The following is a 17,305-nucleotide window of genomic DNA, read 5'->3' on the forward strand; positions in this document are numbered from 1 at the left end:
AGTGTCGTCTGTGAGTCCAGTACCGTGTCATCTGAGTCCAGTCCCGTGTTGTCTGTGAGTCCAGTCCAGTGTCGTCTGTATGTCCAGTTCCGTGTCATCTGTGAGTCAGTTCCAGTGTCTGCCTGAGTTCTAGCAAGTAGCTTATGAGGAATTTTGCGTTTGCCATCCCCCCATGCAAAAACATGTACGGGCATTTAGGTTAATGTCTGTTAGAGGCAGCGCATGGGTTGATTGAAATTGCCAACGTAGGCTACCCATGCGCATAATCCAAACTAAATCCCTTGCCCCTAGTAGTTCCCCTGGAGTGCCCTCTGTATTATAGCTCACTGACATCACATTGAGGGCCACTCGCAAAGATGAATGAAGAACTCAGGGATACCCCCTTCAGCATGAAGCCTGTATAGGCTCTATATACTATTTGGAAATATATTTGGTTTCCCAAAAAATAGTAGTTATTTAAAGGAATGTATTTTTTAGAGAAAGTTTTTGGTTATCCATTAAAATAATTTACACAAATGAAATACAATGTATTTCGTACGGAAATGTATTTGAAAATACTTCAAATATGTATTTACATACATTTTCAAATACAAATACATACTTGTATTTGACCAAGGGCTGTAATAAACAAAGGCAATAAAGCACATCATCCAAAACCACACCAAGTGGCTTTGAAACAGGAATGAATTCATTGATTAATTTAGCATTCCATAGTAATGATGACAGTGGCAGATAGAATGAAACTGAGTAACAGCACTGATTGGCTTTGGTTCCTGACAAGTCTGCAGAAGTGCGTGTGAGGTACAGTATGAGTCCATGTGCTGCAAAGGTCCAAGGATGTCTGCTGCATTAAATCCACAAAAGGTAACATCAAGGCAGTAGTTTTTGGACTTTGTGTTCCACATCCCTGCCCACGGTTCTCTATATAGTGGTCGGGCACAGCAGGACGGAATCAGACACACTGAAGAAGGCTCACACACAGGTAAGATGGAAACTGCTCTTATTTGTCAAGTGTTTTAAACTAACTATGCTGTTGTAAATGAGATGTAGTTTGTCATGAGGTATTAATTAATATTCTGGTGTTCTTTGGGTTCACAGATATAGCCATGAAGTTGTTTGTGGTGCTTGCTCTTGTTGCTTTTACTGGTGAGTGAATTTTACTATTTTGCTTATGGTAAGGAACTTTACTGAGAACACTTTTTGAAATGAACACTATCTTCTGTGAAAGTCCCAGAAGCTGATAAGAAATCAAAAACACTTCTATAGCAAAGTTGTAATGAAATTGACAATCAATGCTGTATTACAAAAGTATTTCATAAGTAAATTAAATTATAAACACTTACTTAGATGCCAATGCACATTGAAATTGACCATACTTTATCTTGCCTGTATGCTTTTGATGATTTGGATTGCTGTGTGTATAACATCGTTGCTGTAGCCCCGCAGAACAAGCCCCAGGCTGGGCCAAGCCTGCAATAGCAGTCCGAGGTTTTAGTGACTTGCTTGTAGTCATGTAGCCTGTCTGAGTCATTGAGTAGAGTTTGGTACCAAAAACCCAATAGCAGACACTGGTTCTCATACAACCAGTAGGCTAACGTTACCTACTGGACCGAATCGTAATGCATCTTTTGGTGCTTAATTTCAATGCCATCTGTGCTAACATTATACACTCACTCCAGTGACTCGTTTGCAAGCTAGCTAACATTAAACTCTGTCAAAATGCTGAAAGTGAAACGGTCTAAAGAGTGGTTGCATATGGGATGTGCCTGCAATAAAGACAGTCTTTAATGTCATTTTCTCATTTTTTTGGCTGGACCGCAACAGCGGGGCCAGCCCTACAAACGCAAATGTCTGTGACTGACTGACTGACTGACTGACTGACTGACTGAGTGATAAAGTTACACCGTGCATGTCTGTGACGTTGGCCGATTCGGTCCAGCCATATATTTTAACCTGGTCTTGTTAAAGAAGGTAGACTACTGTTTCAGGTTTGTAAAGTGTTGTTTTGCAGGAGTGTCATCAGAATGTGAACAATATCCATCCTTAGTCATTAAATGATAGTATGTGGAGTTTGTGTGTGAAATGATAGAGAATGGGTTTCAGAAATATTAATTCGTTTCCCACAAAGATGATACAGCTGTAAAAGCAATAGTTTAGTTATTCGCTAGCAAGCAAGCTAGCTTCCACTCAAACAAAAGATGGTTTAAAGACACGTGCACTTCCTTATAAGTCCATTTTGCTTGTGTATCCGATGGTCGTATAAGCTGATGTAGCTAAATGTCCAATGGGGAGCCGTATTGTTTGTAGTGCTGGAGCATTTACAAAGATGTCATCGGCAGCAAAAAGAATAAGAAAGAAATAACAAAAAATGCCCTAAGTTCGGGGCTTGATTGTGTGGATGCGTGAAGTTGTTTGTGAATTTTGTCCGCTTAAATGGGATCAGAAAGTATAGACGCTAATGTTCTTAAGGGCTGAGAGTCTTTGGTCATTGTGGTTATTTTTGTAGGAAATTCGGAAAAGTGCCAAACTCACGGCTGTATAGGTATGGGGAATGCCACACCGAGCACTAATTTGACAGGTTGGCATATCTGCCAAGTTTTCTATTTAGCAAATGAAATGCATGTTCAATTGAATTCAGATCAAGTGAATGACTTGGCCAGTCTAGAATTATCTGTTTGGTTTTTCTTTTGCTTTTGAAGAACTCATTTTCTGCTTTAGCAGATGTTTGCAATCATTGTCTTGCTGTAAGATGAAGTGCCGTCCGATGAATTTAGAGGCATTTGCTTGAACTTGAGCAGATAAGGTGCTTCTGTATACTTCAGAGTCACTTGACCATTCTGTTTGTGCAACAAACTAGTGTTTGCATCTTGCAGTGCTCCTCCCTGGTTCTGTTAGTGAAGTCTCCGGCAGGCAGTAGTCACTGAAACATCCACACCTGCCTCCAGAAGAGCGCTTCTGATCTGCTGAAAAAGTGTTTGTAGGTTTTTCTTAAATATGGTGGGAATATTTCTGTCATCAACTGTAGAGGTCTTCCTTAGCCTACCAGGCCCTTTGCAATTACGGAGCTCACCAGTACACTCTTTCTTCTTAATAATGTTCCCAACGTTTGATTTTGATAAGCCTAATTGTCATGGTTCCTATTCCGTTTTGCCGTGGTGTGTAATCGCGCGTTCACGGGCTACCAGTATCCCTGTGGGGAATGGTGCTGTTCAGTACGAGTGGGATTTCAGGACGCCTGAGTGTCGTGATTTTGATTCGACCGATTGTTTGCACCTGACTGAGAGAGCTTATATATGCTCACGTGAGATCTGTTCTTTGCTTTAGTGTCTACTAACGTACACAAAAACCGGTACAGAGAAAAGCTCTCTTAGAGAAACTGTGGTAAGAAAAAGGTATAGGATTTTTAAATTTAGCTTTTGTTTTGACTAGTAGTAAGACCCCTGTCCCACTAGTCACCTAGCTTTAATTCTTTATTTTCCTTAAATGCCTTTTGCCTTCCCCATTGGAGCACCGACTACAAGCCAAGCCATATCTTCCAACATCAGTGCCCAACCACAATAATGCTCTGGTGGCTGCATGTTAACAAATCCATTTTGCAGCCATGTTCCAAAGTATTGTGAAAAGCCTTCCCAGTGGGGTAAAAAACATATAGGTCTTTAATCCTGTATTCCACTACGGGTTTCAGGACACTATTGCATGGCTTACCAGTCAGAAATTGATTGCAAATGAGTCAAACAGTTCTCTTTTTTTTCACTTTTTTTGGACCAAACAATTTGTTGATATGGGCAAAAAATGTATATAATTAATTTATGAAATTCAGCTAAATGCTGTGGTCTACTCTACACCAGTGCTTGGCATATACTATAAACCTACACACAGTCTGGTCCTCCCCCCATTATTGGTGTAACAGGCCTGCTATACCAATGAAGCTTACAGGTACAGACTGATTTTTAAACATATATATATTATAATTCATGTTTGATGATTAGTCATTCTCCCATAAATTGATTTTTTGTCTTTCCTTACCAAATGCATTCTAAAAAAAACATATGCAGGGGGTCATTAAAAGTAGTTCAGTTTAGCAAGAAATGTATTTGTTTCACTATAGTCAGAAGGTGAGGATGTGATGAAAGTAGTTTTTTGTTTTAAGGTGTTGTATTACATTAAACCTCAATTAGCCATGTTACACATATTAGAGTACAGCCCTTAATCAAATCAAGGAGTTGGGGTCTGATGTCTGTATTATAATAAATAAGTTGTCTTGTACCCCACATATAATAATAAAACTGTTGTATCTTATGAGTAAGTGCTATTTCCGCAGAGTTAGCAGAAATATTTGGCCCAGGAGATGGATTCATCAGGATTTCCCAATACATTTCACAAATGTTTTTCACGCAGATAAAGGGCAAAATCCATTACCTTAGATAAACCTTAGATTATGTCCTTGTCCTGGTCGTGAGGAATCCACTGCACTTTCATTAATCACAAATCGACTTCGATTTGCAACAAAACTGAATAGGGTATCAGTTTAAAAACAATAATAATAAAAAATAAAATAATAATAAACCAGACCTGGTTCAAAAACATATTTAACGTATTTTAATTTTTAAATACTTTTTTAGAAATGATTTGAAATATAGTGTTTGCAAATACTGAGTATTTAAATTACAAAATGTATTTGAAAACACATTTAAGGAGCATTTGGATATATTTAAAATTACTTTCAAATATGTCCTTAAAAAAACATTTTAAATACTGGATTTTCAAATACAAAGTGTTTGATTTAATGGAATTATTTGAAAATACTCTCACAACATAAGGCCAGTGGTCCAACATGCACAATTGCACCAAGCTGTTGATAGATTTGAAAAGCATTGGATATGCGAGAACCTATCAGTTCTGAAAGTTGAGCATTTTGAATAATTAGAGGACAGTACTTTGATAAGAACACGCCAGGTGACTGCTGACGGCCTCAGTTTAATTGCACCAATTTCCATTGTTAATTGGTAGTGAATATGCACAGCTGAATTCTATTTTATCAGTGTCCAAACATACAAAATGTAAAAGATGGAACTGTAGATATGGCTGTCAAATGCTCCGACAATAAAAAAAAAAAAAAAGAGGAAATACTGTTAAAGGCCACTAAAAGATTGCATGGGTACAATTAAACTGGCAAGTAGCTTATTGAAAAGTCTGCGTTCGCCATCCCCCCCCATGCAAAGACATGTACGGGCATTTAGGTTAATGTCTGTTAGAGGCAGCGCATGGGTTGATTAAAATTGCCAACATAGGCTACCCATGCGCATAATCCAAACTAAATCCCTTGCCCCTAGTAGTTCCCCTGGAGTGCCCTCTGTATTATAGCTCACTGACATCACATTGAGGGCCACTCACAAAGATTGCATGAAAAACTCAGGGATACCCCCTTCAGCATGAAGCCTGTATAGGCTCTAAATACTATTTGAAAAGATATTTGGTTTCCCAAAAAAAAAAAGTTATTTAAAGGAATGTATTTTTTAAATACTATTTCAGAAAGTATTTGGTTTTCCATTAAAATAATTTACACAAATGAAATACAATGTATTTCGTACGGAAATGTATTTGAAAATACTTCAAATATATATTTACATACATTTTCAAATACAAATACATACTTGTATTTGACCAAGGGCTGTAATTAACAAAAGCAGTAAAGCCATCATCCAAAACAACACCAAGTGGCTTTGAAACAGGAATGAATTCATTGATTAATTTAGCATTCCATAGTAATGATGACAGTGGCAGATTGAATGAAACTGAGTAACAGCACTGATTGGCTTTGGTTCCTGACAAGTCTGCAGAAGTGCGTGTGAGGTACAGTATGAGTCCATGTGCTGCAAAGGTCCAAGGATGTCTGCTGCATTAAATCCACAAAAGGTAACATCAAGGCAGCAGTGTTTGGACTTTGTGTTCCACATCGCTGCCCACGGTTCTCTATATAGAGGTCAGGCACAGCAGGACAGAGTCAGACTCAGTGCAGAAGGCTCACACACAGGTAAGATGGAAACTGCTCTTATTTGTCAAGTGTTTTAAACTAACTATGCGTTGTAAATGAGATGAGTTTGTCATGAGGTATCATTAATATTCTGGTGTTCTTTAGGTTCACAGATATAGCCATGAGGTTGTTTGTGGTGCTTGCTCTTGTTGCTTTTACTGGTGAGTGAATTTTACTATTTTGCTCACAGTATGTAGCTTTACTGAAAACACCTTAACTTACCATTTTGAAATGAACACTATATAAAGTGACAGTGCCAGAAGTTGACCCGAAATAAAAAACACTTTTATAGCAAAGATTGTAGTGAAATGAACAATCGATGCTGGTTAGGACGTAAACAAAATTGCTTTGCTACATGCCGACAGGCTGTCAAGCCAATGTTCTGAGGTCAGACGAACCCACGCCACAACTGGAGCAGGTGAAAGATGCATTCTGGGAGTACTTTGTCAAGGCATCACAAACGGCCCAAGGTGCTCTTAAAACCATCGGAGAGTCTGAGTTGGCACAGCAAGTGAAGTAAGTAGCACAATTGTAGAGCATGGTGACTAGAGTAGACTTACCTGTCACTGACCAATGCTGGCGATCTGAACACCACTCTCTCTGTCTGTCTCCTACAGTGCCAAGATCAAAGAGAGTGTGGAAGTGGTCCAACAATACAGAGAAATTGTGCAGGAACAGGTGATCGTCATTAGTGACAAGTTACATAAAAAAGTTTCTGAACATGTGGAACAGCTGTCAGAGAGCCTGCAGCCGGCTATAAACGAAGTGAGGGTCCAGCTGGAGCCCCTAGCAGAGTTGCTGAGGGCCAACATTCAGCAGCAGATGCAGAAGGTGAGGCAGGTGCTGGACCCCTACACAGAGTCCCTGGACACAAGAGCCCTGAGGAACACGTTGGGTAACATAATTTGGAAACTGTTGCGAACCGTAGAATCGAGTCTGACTGAGCTGCAATCCCAGCTGGGACCCTCCACGGAGGAGCTGAAGGGAAAGTTGAGGAGAGCATGCAGGAGTTCTGGGAAGTTGTGCGGTCCTGGATAGAAGCCTCCAAAAGAGATCTTCAACAAAATCTGGATGCTTGACCGGACCCTGACCCTACGCTGATGTCTGAAGGCAAAGCTCGATCCCTACATCCAGGGCCTCGAATCCCAGCTCACCGCTCTCTGGGAGTCTTCTGCCAAAGTGCCTAAGTGCAGGAGGAACCACTCCCTGCTCCCCTTATGATTCTAACTGCCTGAATCTCTCTGAGATCCAATAACACATGATCATCTTTTTGATGCTCTTTCCAGTCCTGTCAGCTATTGAGTGGCTCTTTCTTGCTTTTCTGTAATATTAACATTGAAGACCCACAGCAGTTATGACGTCATTCTTTGTTCAGGAAGCGGTAAGAGAATACTCTGATACTGAAGCAAAGCATTTCACTTTTTTCATGACTGCTTAGATATGTTTTTTTCACATGTTCTGTAAAAATTGATGGATGCTGTGTTCACAGATTCTAACTTTCTGAAATAAAGGCAAGAAAATGAATTATTCCTGCAACTATTTGTTTTAAATTTATTTATAAGGAATACTTGTTTCAAAACAAAACTGATATGATTCAATGCTATTAAGGCATTAGTTGAAATTTAAACTTATTTTACATTATTACAAAAACCGATTATGATTATGAATGGCAAAGTTGATTTCATATGTCCAATATAATATGCAAGGGCTAAGTTAATCATACTAACTATTCAGCTACAACGACATCCTCAGTAGCTTCATCAACCATCAACAACTTTAAAAAATGAAATAATTAAAAAATATTTATGAATAGCTGGCAAAGTGCGTAATGTAAAGAGGATAACACAAACTCACAAATAAACATAGATTATGGATAAACGGCTAGGGTTCCCACTTATACAAATTAAGGGAAGCGGCTTTTTTTTTTTCATGTTTGCAGATGGGGCTGGAGGTTGAATATCTTGGTGCGCCACCAGGTGTCAGGATAGTGAAACACTCATATGTAGTCTGATCCTGTTTGAGAGAATGCAGAACTTGCAACAGGATGACACAGTTTTAACTGTATTTCCTCTTTTTGGCTGGACCGCAACACTGGGGCCAGCCCTACAAACGCGAATGTCTGTGATTGATTCACTGAGTGATGAAGTTACACCATTGGTCTGCCGAGTTATGAAGTTACGCCATTGGTCGGCCGAGTTATGAAGCTACACCATTTGTCAGGATTCTGCTTTTTTTCTGTTTCAGTCATTCTTTTTCTGGGCTGCCTGATGGTGGCACTTCGGCTTGTATTTCAGTTTGCTCCCTCATTAGTTTTCCCTGTGTTAATTGTATTACTGTTTTCTATTATTCAATCATTGTTTCTGTTTGCGTCTCATTACCCCTTAGGGTTCCCTGTCTCAGTCCAGTTCAGTTCAGTTCAGTTCAGTTTAGTTTTCTTAGTCATATGTAGGTTAACACAGGGTCAACGGTACAATGAAATGTGTTGGACAAGAAAACAGGTCAGCTCACCAATAAAGCACTAGTCATAATATAGAATATAAGATAAAATTAAAAAAGATTTTAAAAGATGGAGTGAGGTATAGATAAAATATAACACTATATACATAATATAACACTATGAACTTATATGAAAATGAGGATTTATGTATAAAAGTAAACTGACGAGTGTATACAATATTACAATATTATTGCACATTGGATATGTAGCAGTCCTGGTTATGTAGCAGTCCAGTCCAAATATGCGATGTGGAATACTCACTAATGTGAGTTGCAAAGCCTGATGGCCTGGCAATAAAAACCAAGTCTGGGTGTATGTGTGGCCATGCTCCTGTATCGTCTGCCAGACGGTAACGAGGAGAACGGTCTTCATGCTTAGTGGCTGCGATCCTTGATGATACTGTGTGCTTTCCGCAGGCACCGCTGGTGGAAGATATCCTGAATGGCCGGGAGTCTGTTGCCAATGATGTGCTGTGCCGCCTCCACCACTCTCTGTAGTGATTTGCGGCTGTGGGCAGAGCAGTTCCCGTACCAGACCGTAATGCAGCCCATCAGAAAGCTCTCGATGGTGCACCTGTAGACGTTTGTGAGGATGCTGGCGTTCATGCCAAACCTCCTCAGTCTCCTCAGGAAATAGAGCCACTGACAAGCTTTCTTGACCGTGGTGTCTGTGTGTAGTGACCAGGAGAGGTCCTTGGTGATGTGCACACCGAGGAACTTAAGGCTGCTGACCCTTTCAACCTCAGCATCACCAATGTGGATGAGGTGGTGTCCACCCCCCTGCTGTCTTCTGTGGTCTACAATCATCTCTTTAGGTTTACTGACGTTGAGAAAGAGTTTGTTGTCCTGGCACCAGCTGGTTCGTGTCTTCACCTCCTCTCTGTAGGCTGTCTCATCGTTGTCCGTGATGAGGCCCAGGATGGTCGTGTCATCTGTGTCAGTCCATTTTAGTGTCATCTGAGTCCAGTCCCGTGTCATCTGAGTCCAGTCCAGTGTCGTCTGCAAGTCCAGTACCGTGTCATCTGTGAGTTCAGTCCCATGTCATCTGTGAGTTCAGTCCCGTGTCATCTGTGAGTTCAGTCCAGTGTCGTCTGTGAGTCCAGTCCCGTGTTGTCTGTGAGTCCAGTCCCGTGTTGTCTGTATGTCCAGTTCCGTGTCATCTGTGAGTCAGTTCCAGTGTCTGCCTGAGTTCTGGCAAGTAGCTTATGAGGAATTTTGCGTTTGCCATCCCCCCATGCAAAAACATGTACGGGCATTTAGGTTAATGTCTGTTAGAGGCAGCGCATGGGTTGATTGAAATTGCCAACGTAGGCTACCCATGCGCATAATCCAAACTAAATCCCTTGCCCCTAGTAGTTCCCCTGGAGTGCCCTCTGATTATAACTCACTGACATCACATTGAGGGCCACTCGCAAAGATGAATGAAGAACTCAGGGATACCCCCTTCAGCATGAAGCCTGTATAGGCTCTAAATACTATTTGAGAAATTATTTGGTTTTCCATTAAAATAATTTACACAAATGAAATACAATGTATTTCATATGGAAATGTATTTGAAAATACTTCAAATATGTATTTACATACATTTTCAAATACAAATACATACTTGCATTTGACCAAGGGCTGTAATAAACAAAGGCAGTAAAGCACATCATCCAAAACCACACCAAGTGGCTTTGAAACAGGAATGAATTCATTGATTAATTTAGCATTCCATAATAATGATGACAGTGGCAGATAGAATGAAACTGAGTAACAGCACTGATTGGCTTTGGTTTCGGACAAGTCTGCAGAAGTGCGTGTGAGGTACAGTATGAGTCCATGTGCTGCAAAGGTCCAAGGATGTCTGCTGCATTAAATCCACAAAAGGTAACATCAAGGCAGCAGTGTTTGGACTTTGTGTTCCACATCGCTGCCCACGGTTCTCTATATAGTGGTCGGGCACAGCAGGACAGAGTCAGACTCAGTGCAGAAGGCTCACACACAGGTAAGATGGAAACTGGTCTCATTCGTCAAGTGTTTTAAACTAACTATGCTGTTGTAAATGAGATATAGTTTGTCATGAGGTATTAATTAATATTCTGGTGTTCTTTAGGTTCACAGATATAGCCATGAAGTTGCTTGTGGTGCTTGCTCTTGTTGCTTTTACTGGTGAGTGAATTTTACTATTTTGCTTATGGTAAGTAACTTTACTGAGAACACTTTTTGGAATGAACACTATCTTCTGTGAAAGTCCCAAAAGCTGATAAGAAATCAAAAACACTTCTATAGCAAAGTTGTAATGAAATTGACAATCAATGCTGTATTACAAAAGCAAACAAAATTGTTTTGTCACATGCCAACAGACTGCCAAGCCAATGTTCTGAGGTCAGAGGAACCCAAGCCACAACTGGATCTGGTGAAAGATGCATTCTGGGACTACTTTGTCAAAGCAACAAAAATAGTTCTAGATACTCTGAAAACCATTGGAAACTCTGCGTTTGGACAGCAAGTGAAGTAAGTAGCACATTTGTAGAGTGTTGTGACTGTAGAAGACTTACCTGTCACTGACAAACTCTCATGATCTGAATCTCCTTTTGTCTCCTACAGTGAAAAGATCACAGAAAGTGTGGAAGTGGCCAGCCAATACAGAGCCATAGTGCAGGATCAAGTTGTCATCTTTAGCCATGAGTTACATAAAAAGGTTTCTGAACATGTGGAACAGCTGTCAGAGAGCCTGCAGCCGGATATAAATGAAGTGAGGGTCCAGCTGGAACCCTTAACTGAGAAGCTGAGGGCCAACATTCAGCAGCAGATGCAGAAGGTGAGGCAGGTGCTGGACCCCTACACAGAGTCCCTGGACACAAGAGCCCTAGAGCGTGCCCTGCGACGGATGCATCAGAAGCTGATACGCACCCTATTTATGAGTGTGGAGCAGCTGCTGTCCCACCTGCATGACCAGCTGCGCCCCTCCACTAAGGAGCAGAAGAGGAAAGTGGAGGAGAGTGTGGGGGAGTTCATGGAATTTGTGTGGCCCCTGGACCTGGAAAACAGACTCATAAACGAGATCTTTGACAAACTCGGGATGGTTGATCGGACCGTGTACCCCTACGCTGATAGCCTGAAGACAAAGCTCAATCCCTACATCCAGGGCCTCGAATCCCAGCTCACCGCTCTCTGGGAGTCTTCTGCCAAAAGTGCCTAAGTGCAGGAGGAACCACTCCCTGCTCCCCTTATCGATTCTAACTGCCTGAATCTCTCTGAGACTCCAATAACGCATGATCATCTTTTCTTGACACTCTCTTCCAGTACCTGTCAGCTATTGAGTGGCTCTTTCTTACTTTTGCTGTACAATTAACAAATTAAAGACCCACAGCAGTTATGATGTGTAGAGTTGTCATTCTTTTGTTCAGGAAGAGCTAGGAGAATACTCTAATACTGAAGCAAAACGTTTTACTTTTTTCATGACTGCTTAGATATGTTTTTTTTACATGTTCTGTAAAAATTGATGGATGCTTTCTAACTTTCTGAAATAAAGGCAAGAAAACGAATCATTCCTGCTATTTTTTTAAAATTTATTCATAAGGAATACTTTCTTGTTTCAAAAAAAAACTGACATGATTCCAATGCTATTAAGGTATTACTTGAAATTAAGCTTATTTTACATTATTACAAAATTGATTATGATTATGAATGGCAAAGTTGATTTTATATGTCCAATATAATATGCAAGGCCTAAGTAAATCATACTAACTATTCAGCTGCAAAGACATCCTCAGTAGCTTCATCAACCATTAACAACTTTAAAAAATGAAATAATTTAAAAATATTTATGAATAGCTGGCAAAGTGTGTAATGTAAAGAGGATAACACAAACTCACAAAGAAACATAGATTATGGATAAACGGCTAGGGTTCCCACTTATACACAATAAGGGAAGCAGCATGTTTTTTCCGTGTTTGCAGTTGGGGCTAGAGGTGGAATATCTTGGTGCGCCACCAGGTGTCAGGAAAGTGAAACACTCACATGTAGTCGGATCCTCTTTGAGAGAATGCAGAACTTACAAAGGGATGACACAGTTTTAAGGCACAGGGCTTGTAAAGAGGGTTGCAGGTTCAATGCCGGAGTAGGAGTAGACTTCAAGCATTCACTCAACCATTTGTTTCAGTAAATATAAAACTGTAAAAACGGATAAGCTGCAACATGCACGCCCCGTCCGACTATATGAATAAGGGCTTCTGGCAAACATACACCAAAAATCTAAACCTATCCCATGCTCAGTCCCTTGTACATCTTCACCTCTTATGTTCCAGGCTCCATGTCCATTTGAAGCAAAGAGATGGGATTCATGCCTTTGCGCCTGTTATTCTGTGCTGTGAGATGCACGCACTGCAGTGTGTCTCATGTGGTAGCATCACTGGTGTGATCTAGAACAGTCAGATATTCCATGGCATGTGCAGCAGTTCCCTGTGGAAATTCTTCTTTCAGAGTACAGTGGTTAATCTGCTAACTGTTATGTTTAATCTGCTACACTGTCATTGCACTGTCCTCGTAAGACCCAGAAATGAATTTTGATCCCATGTAGAGGACATCTTGGGTTTTAATCTCATTGTTTCTGAAAAAATATATGGTCTTAAATCCATGTATTCTACGACAGGTCTCAGGACTCTATTTCACTTACCAATCGAGTTTCATTGCAGTTGTTCTTTTTTTTTTTTTTTTAGCACTGCCAAATTTATTGATATTGTCAAATAAATTACTACAATTCATTTTAAAAATTCAGTTAAGGCTGTGGTCTACTTAACACCAGCACTTGGCATATACTAAAAACCTGCAAACACTCTGACCCACCAGCTCCCCATCACTGGTGTAATAGGCCTGATATCAATGGAGGGAACAGGTACAGACTGAATATATATATATAAAAACGTTCCACCCCCTGCCCTTTGCTATCTTTCCCAAGCCCCGCCTGCCCTCCAAACACATGCGTGCACTCTGCCTGTCTTCTGAGTACTGCAGAGAAGACAAGGGCATGAAAAAGTATAGGGAGTATGAAGCACATCACGCCTTGGTTGAAAATAAAACACATAACGTCATTATAATGAATGTAAACAATGAACGTAGCAATGTTTTTTTTTTTTATCCACAGGTATGGGCTAACGATAGTCAATAAATGCAGACACCGGCGTTTTTTGTTGTCTGAGACCAAGATGAAATTGCGAGCGAAACGTCGGTAAATATTAGGCCATTTAAACGCATCTGGATCTTGAGTGTGCGGTGTCTTTGTTTTCGCTTGAACAGCATAGACAGTTACGAACATTTCTAGCTAGCTACCACAAGACAACACCTGAAGTAGGCTATAGCTAGCCCTAACAGTGGCCTAATGTCAGCTAACTAGCAAACATTTTCTCGCTAGGTCGGTTTGTGGAGATAACAAATTCCAACAGAAATAGAACTAGCAAGATAATTACCTGCCCATCAGAAATACTGCAAGCTCAGTGTCACTTTTGAAGCCCTTCAATCCTCTGAGCTGTTGTTGAAAAGTCTAACTGATGCTCAATCCAGTCTTGTCTCTCGCATGGTTCAATTCTTTTTAGGTGCTGTCTTTTTTTTTTTTTTTTTTTTGTCGCTGCCATTCTTGTTTTGTTTTCTCGGCAACGGGCGAGCTAGCCTACATGTTTTTTCTTAGAGCTTATCGTGAAGGAAATTTAACCAAATATCAACAACTTACATGCTGCACTTTTAAATGCATTTCAACAAAGCATGCAGGAGTCATTAAAAGTAATTCAATTTTGCAAGAATTGCCTCTGTTTCTCTACAGTATTAAGGTGTGGATGTTGGCAGTAGCTGTTTGTTGTAAAGCGATTAGCCTACATTAAACCTAAATTAGCCACGTCACACAGGTAACAATATAGCCACGCATCAAATCAGTTAAGCTGAGGTCTGAAGTCTGTGTAAGAATAAATAAGTAGACGTGTACCCCACATAGTTTAATATAAACTGCTGTATCTTATCTTAGCGAGTGATATTTCCGCAGAGTTAGCAGAGCTGTTGGCCCAGGAGATGGATTCGTTTGGATTTCCCAATAGATTTCACAAATGCTTTTTACTCAGATATAGGGCAAAATCCATTACCTTAGATAAACCTTAGAGTCCTTGTCATGGTTTTGAGTAAACCACTATCCCTTCATTAACCACTAACCTACTTGAGTTTGCAACACAATTTCATATAGTTTCACTAAAATAATAATAATAATAATAATAATAAACCCGAAAGCAGTAAAGCAAATCATCCATAATAACACCCAGTGGCTTTGAAACAGGACTTAACTGTTTGATTAATTTAGTATTCCACAGTAATGATGACAGTGGCAGATTGAATTAAACTGAGTAACAGCGCTGATTGGCATTTCTTGCTGGCACGTCTGCAGAAGTGTATGTGAGGCACTGCATAAATCCATGCAAAGGTCCAAGGATGTCTGCTGGATTAAATCCATGAAAGGTAACATCAAGGCGGTAATTTTTGGACTTTGTGCTCCACATTGCTGCCCACGGGTCTCTATATAGAGGTCTGGCACCACAGGGCCAGATCAGTCTCGCTGAAGAAGGCTCGCACACAGGTAAGATGAAAACTGCTCTTATTTGTCAAGTGTTTTAATTTAAGTAACTATATTGATTCAAATAAGATAGCTTATCACAAGATACTCATTAATCTTGCGGTGTTCTTCAGGATCACAGATATAGCCATGAAGTTGTTTGTGGTGCTTGCTCTTTTGGCTTTTACTGGTGAGTAAATTTCATTCTTTTGCTTATGATGTGTAACATAACTGAGAATACCTTAACTTACCATTTTGAAATGAACACTATATTCAGTGTAAGTGTCAGAATGTCACAAGAAATCAAAAATACTTTTTTTTTCGCAAAAGTTGAAGTGAAATTAACTACAAAAACAATGCTTGATGTATTAGAACATAAAGCAAAATTGTTTTGTGGACAGGCTGCCAAGCCAATGTTCTAAGGTCAGACGAACCCAAGTCACAGCTGGAGCTGGTGAATGATGCATTCCGGGACTACGTTGCCAAGGCAAGACAAACAGCCCAAGATACTCTGCATAGCATCAGAGAGTCTGCGTTTGGACAGCAAGTGAAGTAAGTAGCACATTTCTAGAGTGTGGTGACCTCAGAAGACTTACCTTTCACTGACCAACTGTTATGATCTGAACGCCACTCTGTCTGTCTCCTACAGCGACAAGATCACAGAGAGTGTGGAAGTGGCCCGCCAATACGCTGCCGTGGTGCAAGATCAGGTGACCGTCATTGGCCAGGAGTCGTATAAAAAGGTTTCGGAGCAAGTGGAACGGCTGTCAGGGCGCCTGCAGCAGGACATAAGTGAAGTGAGGGCCCAGCTGGAGCCCTACGCAGAGGATCTGAAGGAGAAAGTGGAGCAGCGTCTGCAGGAGTTCCAGCAGAGTCTGGCTCCCCTGGCCGAGAGCCTCCACACGGAGGTGGCCCAGAGAGCCAAGGCAGTGCAGCAGACCGTGGCGCCCTACGTGGAAGCCCTGAGGGAGAAGCTCGACCCCTACACCGGGGACATCAAATCCCAGCTCACCGATCTGTGGGAGTCCCTCACCAAAAGTGATTAGAGCGGACGGAATGTCAACCAACCCAACTGGCCAATCCCTCTGGCATCTCAGCTGATCCAAGCCACCAAAATATGCTATATGCTATTGTTTCTACAGCTACAAGCTCATCTTTGTCACATATGAGAAAGATCTCTGATTGTCATGTAAGACAGCTGCAGTTTTTTCTTGTCAGCCAACCAAAATATGTATTTATGTTTTCTTGTGAGCAGAACCCTCGGAATACGTAATAATGTGCCTGAAACATTATTGATTTTCTGTTTCGTTTTTTAATGTCGTAAATAAAAAAAGGATGTAACAGAAATTTACTGTTGTTTTCTTGGTGTAATAAAAAATGTTGATGTAGCAGAAGTAACTATTAGCTCTCAAGTGAAACCAGAAATTATAATCTCCATATGTCTGAGTCCAAAAAAGTGTGTATCATAGTCATCTGTGAGAGTAAACAAACTTTGGATAAACAGAGGTCTATTATACTGACAACATCTAAAGTTTTAAGGTGAAAACCTGCTTTCTAAAAGTGCAACAGTTTACCATTATTAATGACAGGACAAGGAGGGAAATAAGAACTAGTTCATTCATTTAGGGCTAGGGTTAGAAATTACAAACTTCAAACGCAAAATTGTTTCGATAAGTTCAGTCTTAACCATCAAGCACATCTGTCACAAAAAAAATTTGATTTGGCACACTGGACAGGGACTTCAACCCCATTCAATATAAAATCCCATAAATCTTATCAATAACTGATGGCCCAGCAAAATTACCTGGAAAGTGTGAGCAAATGATCAATCTTCTTGTAGTCAACAATTAGTTTCATGAGGGCTTTTACAAATACTTTCATTCTCACCAGCGCGCAAACTCCATTACCTTAGATAAACCATCAGTCACAGCCCTGAAGAAAAAAAATATTCCTTTAGGTACAACATGCTAAGACATTTGAACACATGAACTGTTTCTCTGTCCATTTTCTATCCATACCCTGTTTAAGTTTTGCAATAATAGTTCCCATTATAGTTTCATATGAATATACAGTATGCAACTTCATGTCAGTTCCCAACATTCTGTGCCTTGTCTACCATTATCAGCATTGTCAAAATAGTACATTGGATTTCTAAAAGCACATGCATATGGAGAAGCATAGGGGGATTGTAGTGAAATAAC

At 40.4% G+C, this 17,305-nt stretch overlaps 2 protein-coding genes and 1 pseudogene across 4 annotated transcripts; all 3 read left to right on the top strand.

The window, feature by feature from the left end:
- Positions 1–988: 988 nt before the first annotated feature.
- On the top strand, positions 989–12,060 carry LOC135234599 (apolipoprotein A-I-like). 3 transcript variants are annotated; one of them, XM_064299382.1, is made up of 4 exons: positions 9,473–9,554; positions 10,626–10,681; positions 10,876–11,026; positions 11,120–12,060. In XM_064299382.1, exons 2-4 carry the CDS (start codon positions 10,642–10,644, stop codon positions 11,712–11,714), a joined length of 786 nt encoding a protein of 261 aa, XP_064155452.1. In that variant the 5' UTR covers positions 9,473–9,554; positions 10,626–10,641; the 3' UTR covers positions 11,715–12,060. The 3 variants fall into 3 exon arrangements, with proteins under 3 accessions (XP_064155459.1, XP_064155452.1, XP_064155445.1); XM_064299375.1 differs by lacking the exon at positions 9,473–9,554 and adding an exon at positions 10,068–10,517; XM_064299389.1 differs by lacking the exons at positions 9,473–9,554; positions 10,626–10,681 and adding an exon at positions 989–1,146.
- Positions 5,951–7,277, top strand: LOC135234584 (apolipoprotein A-IV-like; annotated as a pseudogene).
- A 2,967-nt stretch (positions 12,061–15,027) lies between the features above and the next one.
- LOC135234690 (apolipoprotein A-I-like) lies at positions 15,028–16,498 on the top strand. Its single transcript, XM_064299546.1, has 4 exons — positions 15,028–15,128; positions 15,239–15,294; positions 15,506–15,656; positions 15,754–16,498. The coding sequence occupies exons 2-4, from the start codon at positions 15,255–15,257 to the stop codon at positions 16,148–16,150; spliced, it is 588 nt and encodes a 195-aa protein (XP_064155616.1). The 5' UTR covers positions 15,028–15,128; positions 15,239–15,254; the 3' UTR covers positions 16,151–16,498.
- Positions 16,499–17,305: the final 807 nt, after the last annotated feature.

Source organism: Anguilla rostrata, chromosome 1 (assembly GCF_018555375.3).
Source record: "Anguilla rostrata isolate EN2019 chromosome 1, ASM1855537v3, whole genome shotgun sequence".
Taxonomy (NCBI): domain Eukaryota; kingdom Metazoa; phylum Chordata; class Actinopteri; order Anguilliformes; family Anguillidae; genus Anguilla; species Anguilla rostrata.

What these genes read in the sequence shown, in the direction of transcription:
- LOC135234599 (XM_064299389.1), top strand. Translation starts at nt 1,107, where the DNA reads ATGAAGTTGTTTGTGGTGCTTGCTCTTGTTGCTTTTACTG. An exon ending in TGCTCTTGTTGCTTTTACTG is followed by an intron (nt 1,147 to 10,875) that starts GTGAGTGAATTT and finishes ACATGCCAACAG; the next exon opens with ACTGCCAAGCCAATGTTCTG. An exon ending in GCGTTTGGACAGCAAGTGAA is followed by an intron (nt 11,027 to 11,119) that starts GTAAGTAGCACA and finishes TGTCTCCTACAG; the next exon opens with TGAAAAGATCACAGAAAGTG.
- LOC135234690 (XM_064299546.1), top strand. Translation starts at nt 15,255, where the DNA reads ATGAAGTTGTTTGTGGTGCTTGCTCTTTTGGCTTTTACTG. An exon ending in TGCTCTTTTGGCTTTTACTG is followed by an intron (nt 15,295 to 15,505) that starts GTGAGTAAATTT and finishes TTTTGTGGACAG; the next exon opens with GCTGCCAAGCCAATGTTCTA. An exon ending in GCGTTTGGACAGCAAGTGAA is followed by an intron (nt 15,657 to 15,753) that starts GTAAGTAGCACA and finishes TGTCTCCTACAG; the next exon opens with CGACAAGATCACAGAGAGTG.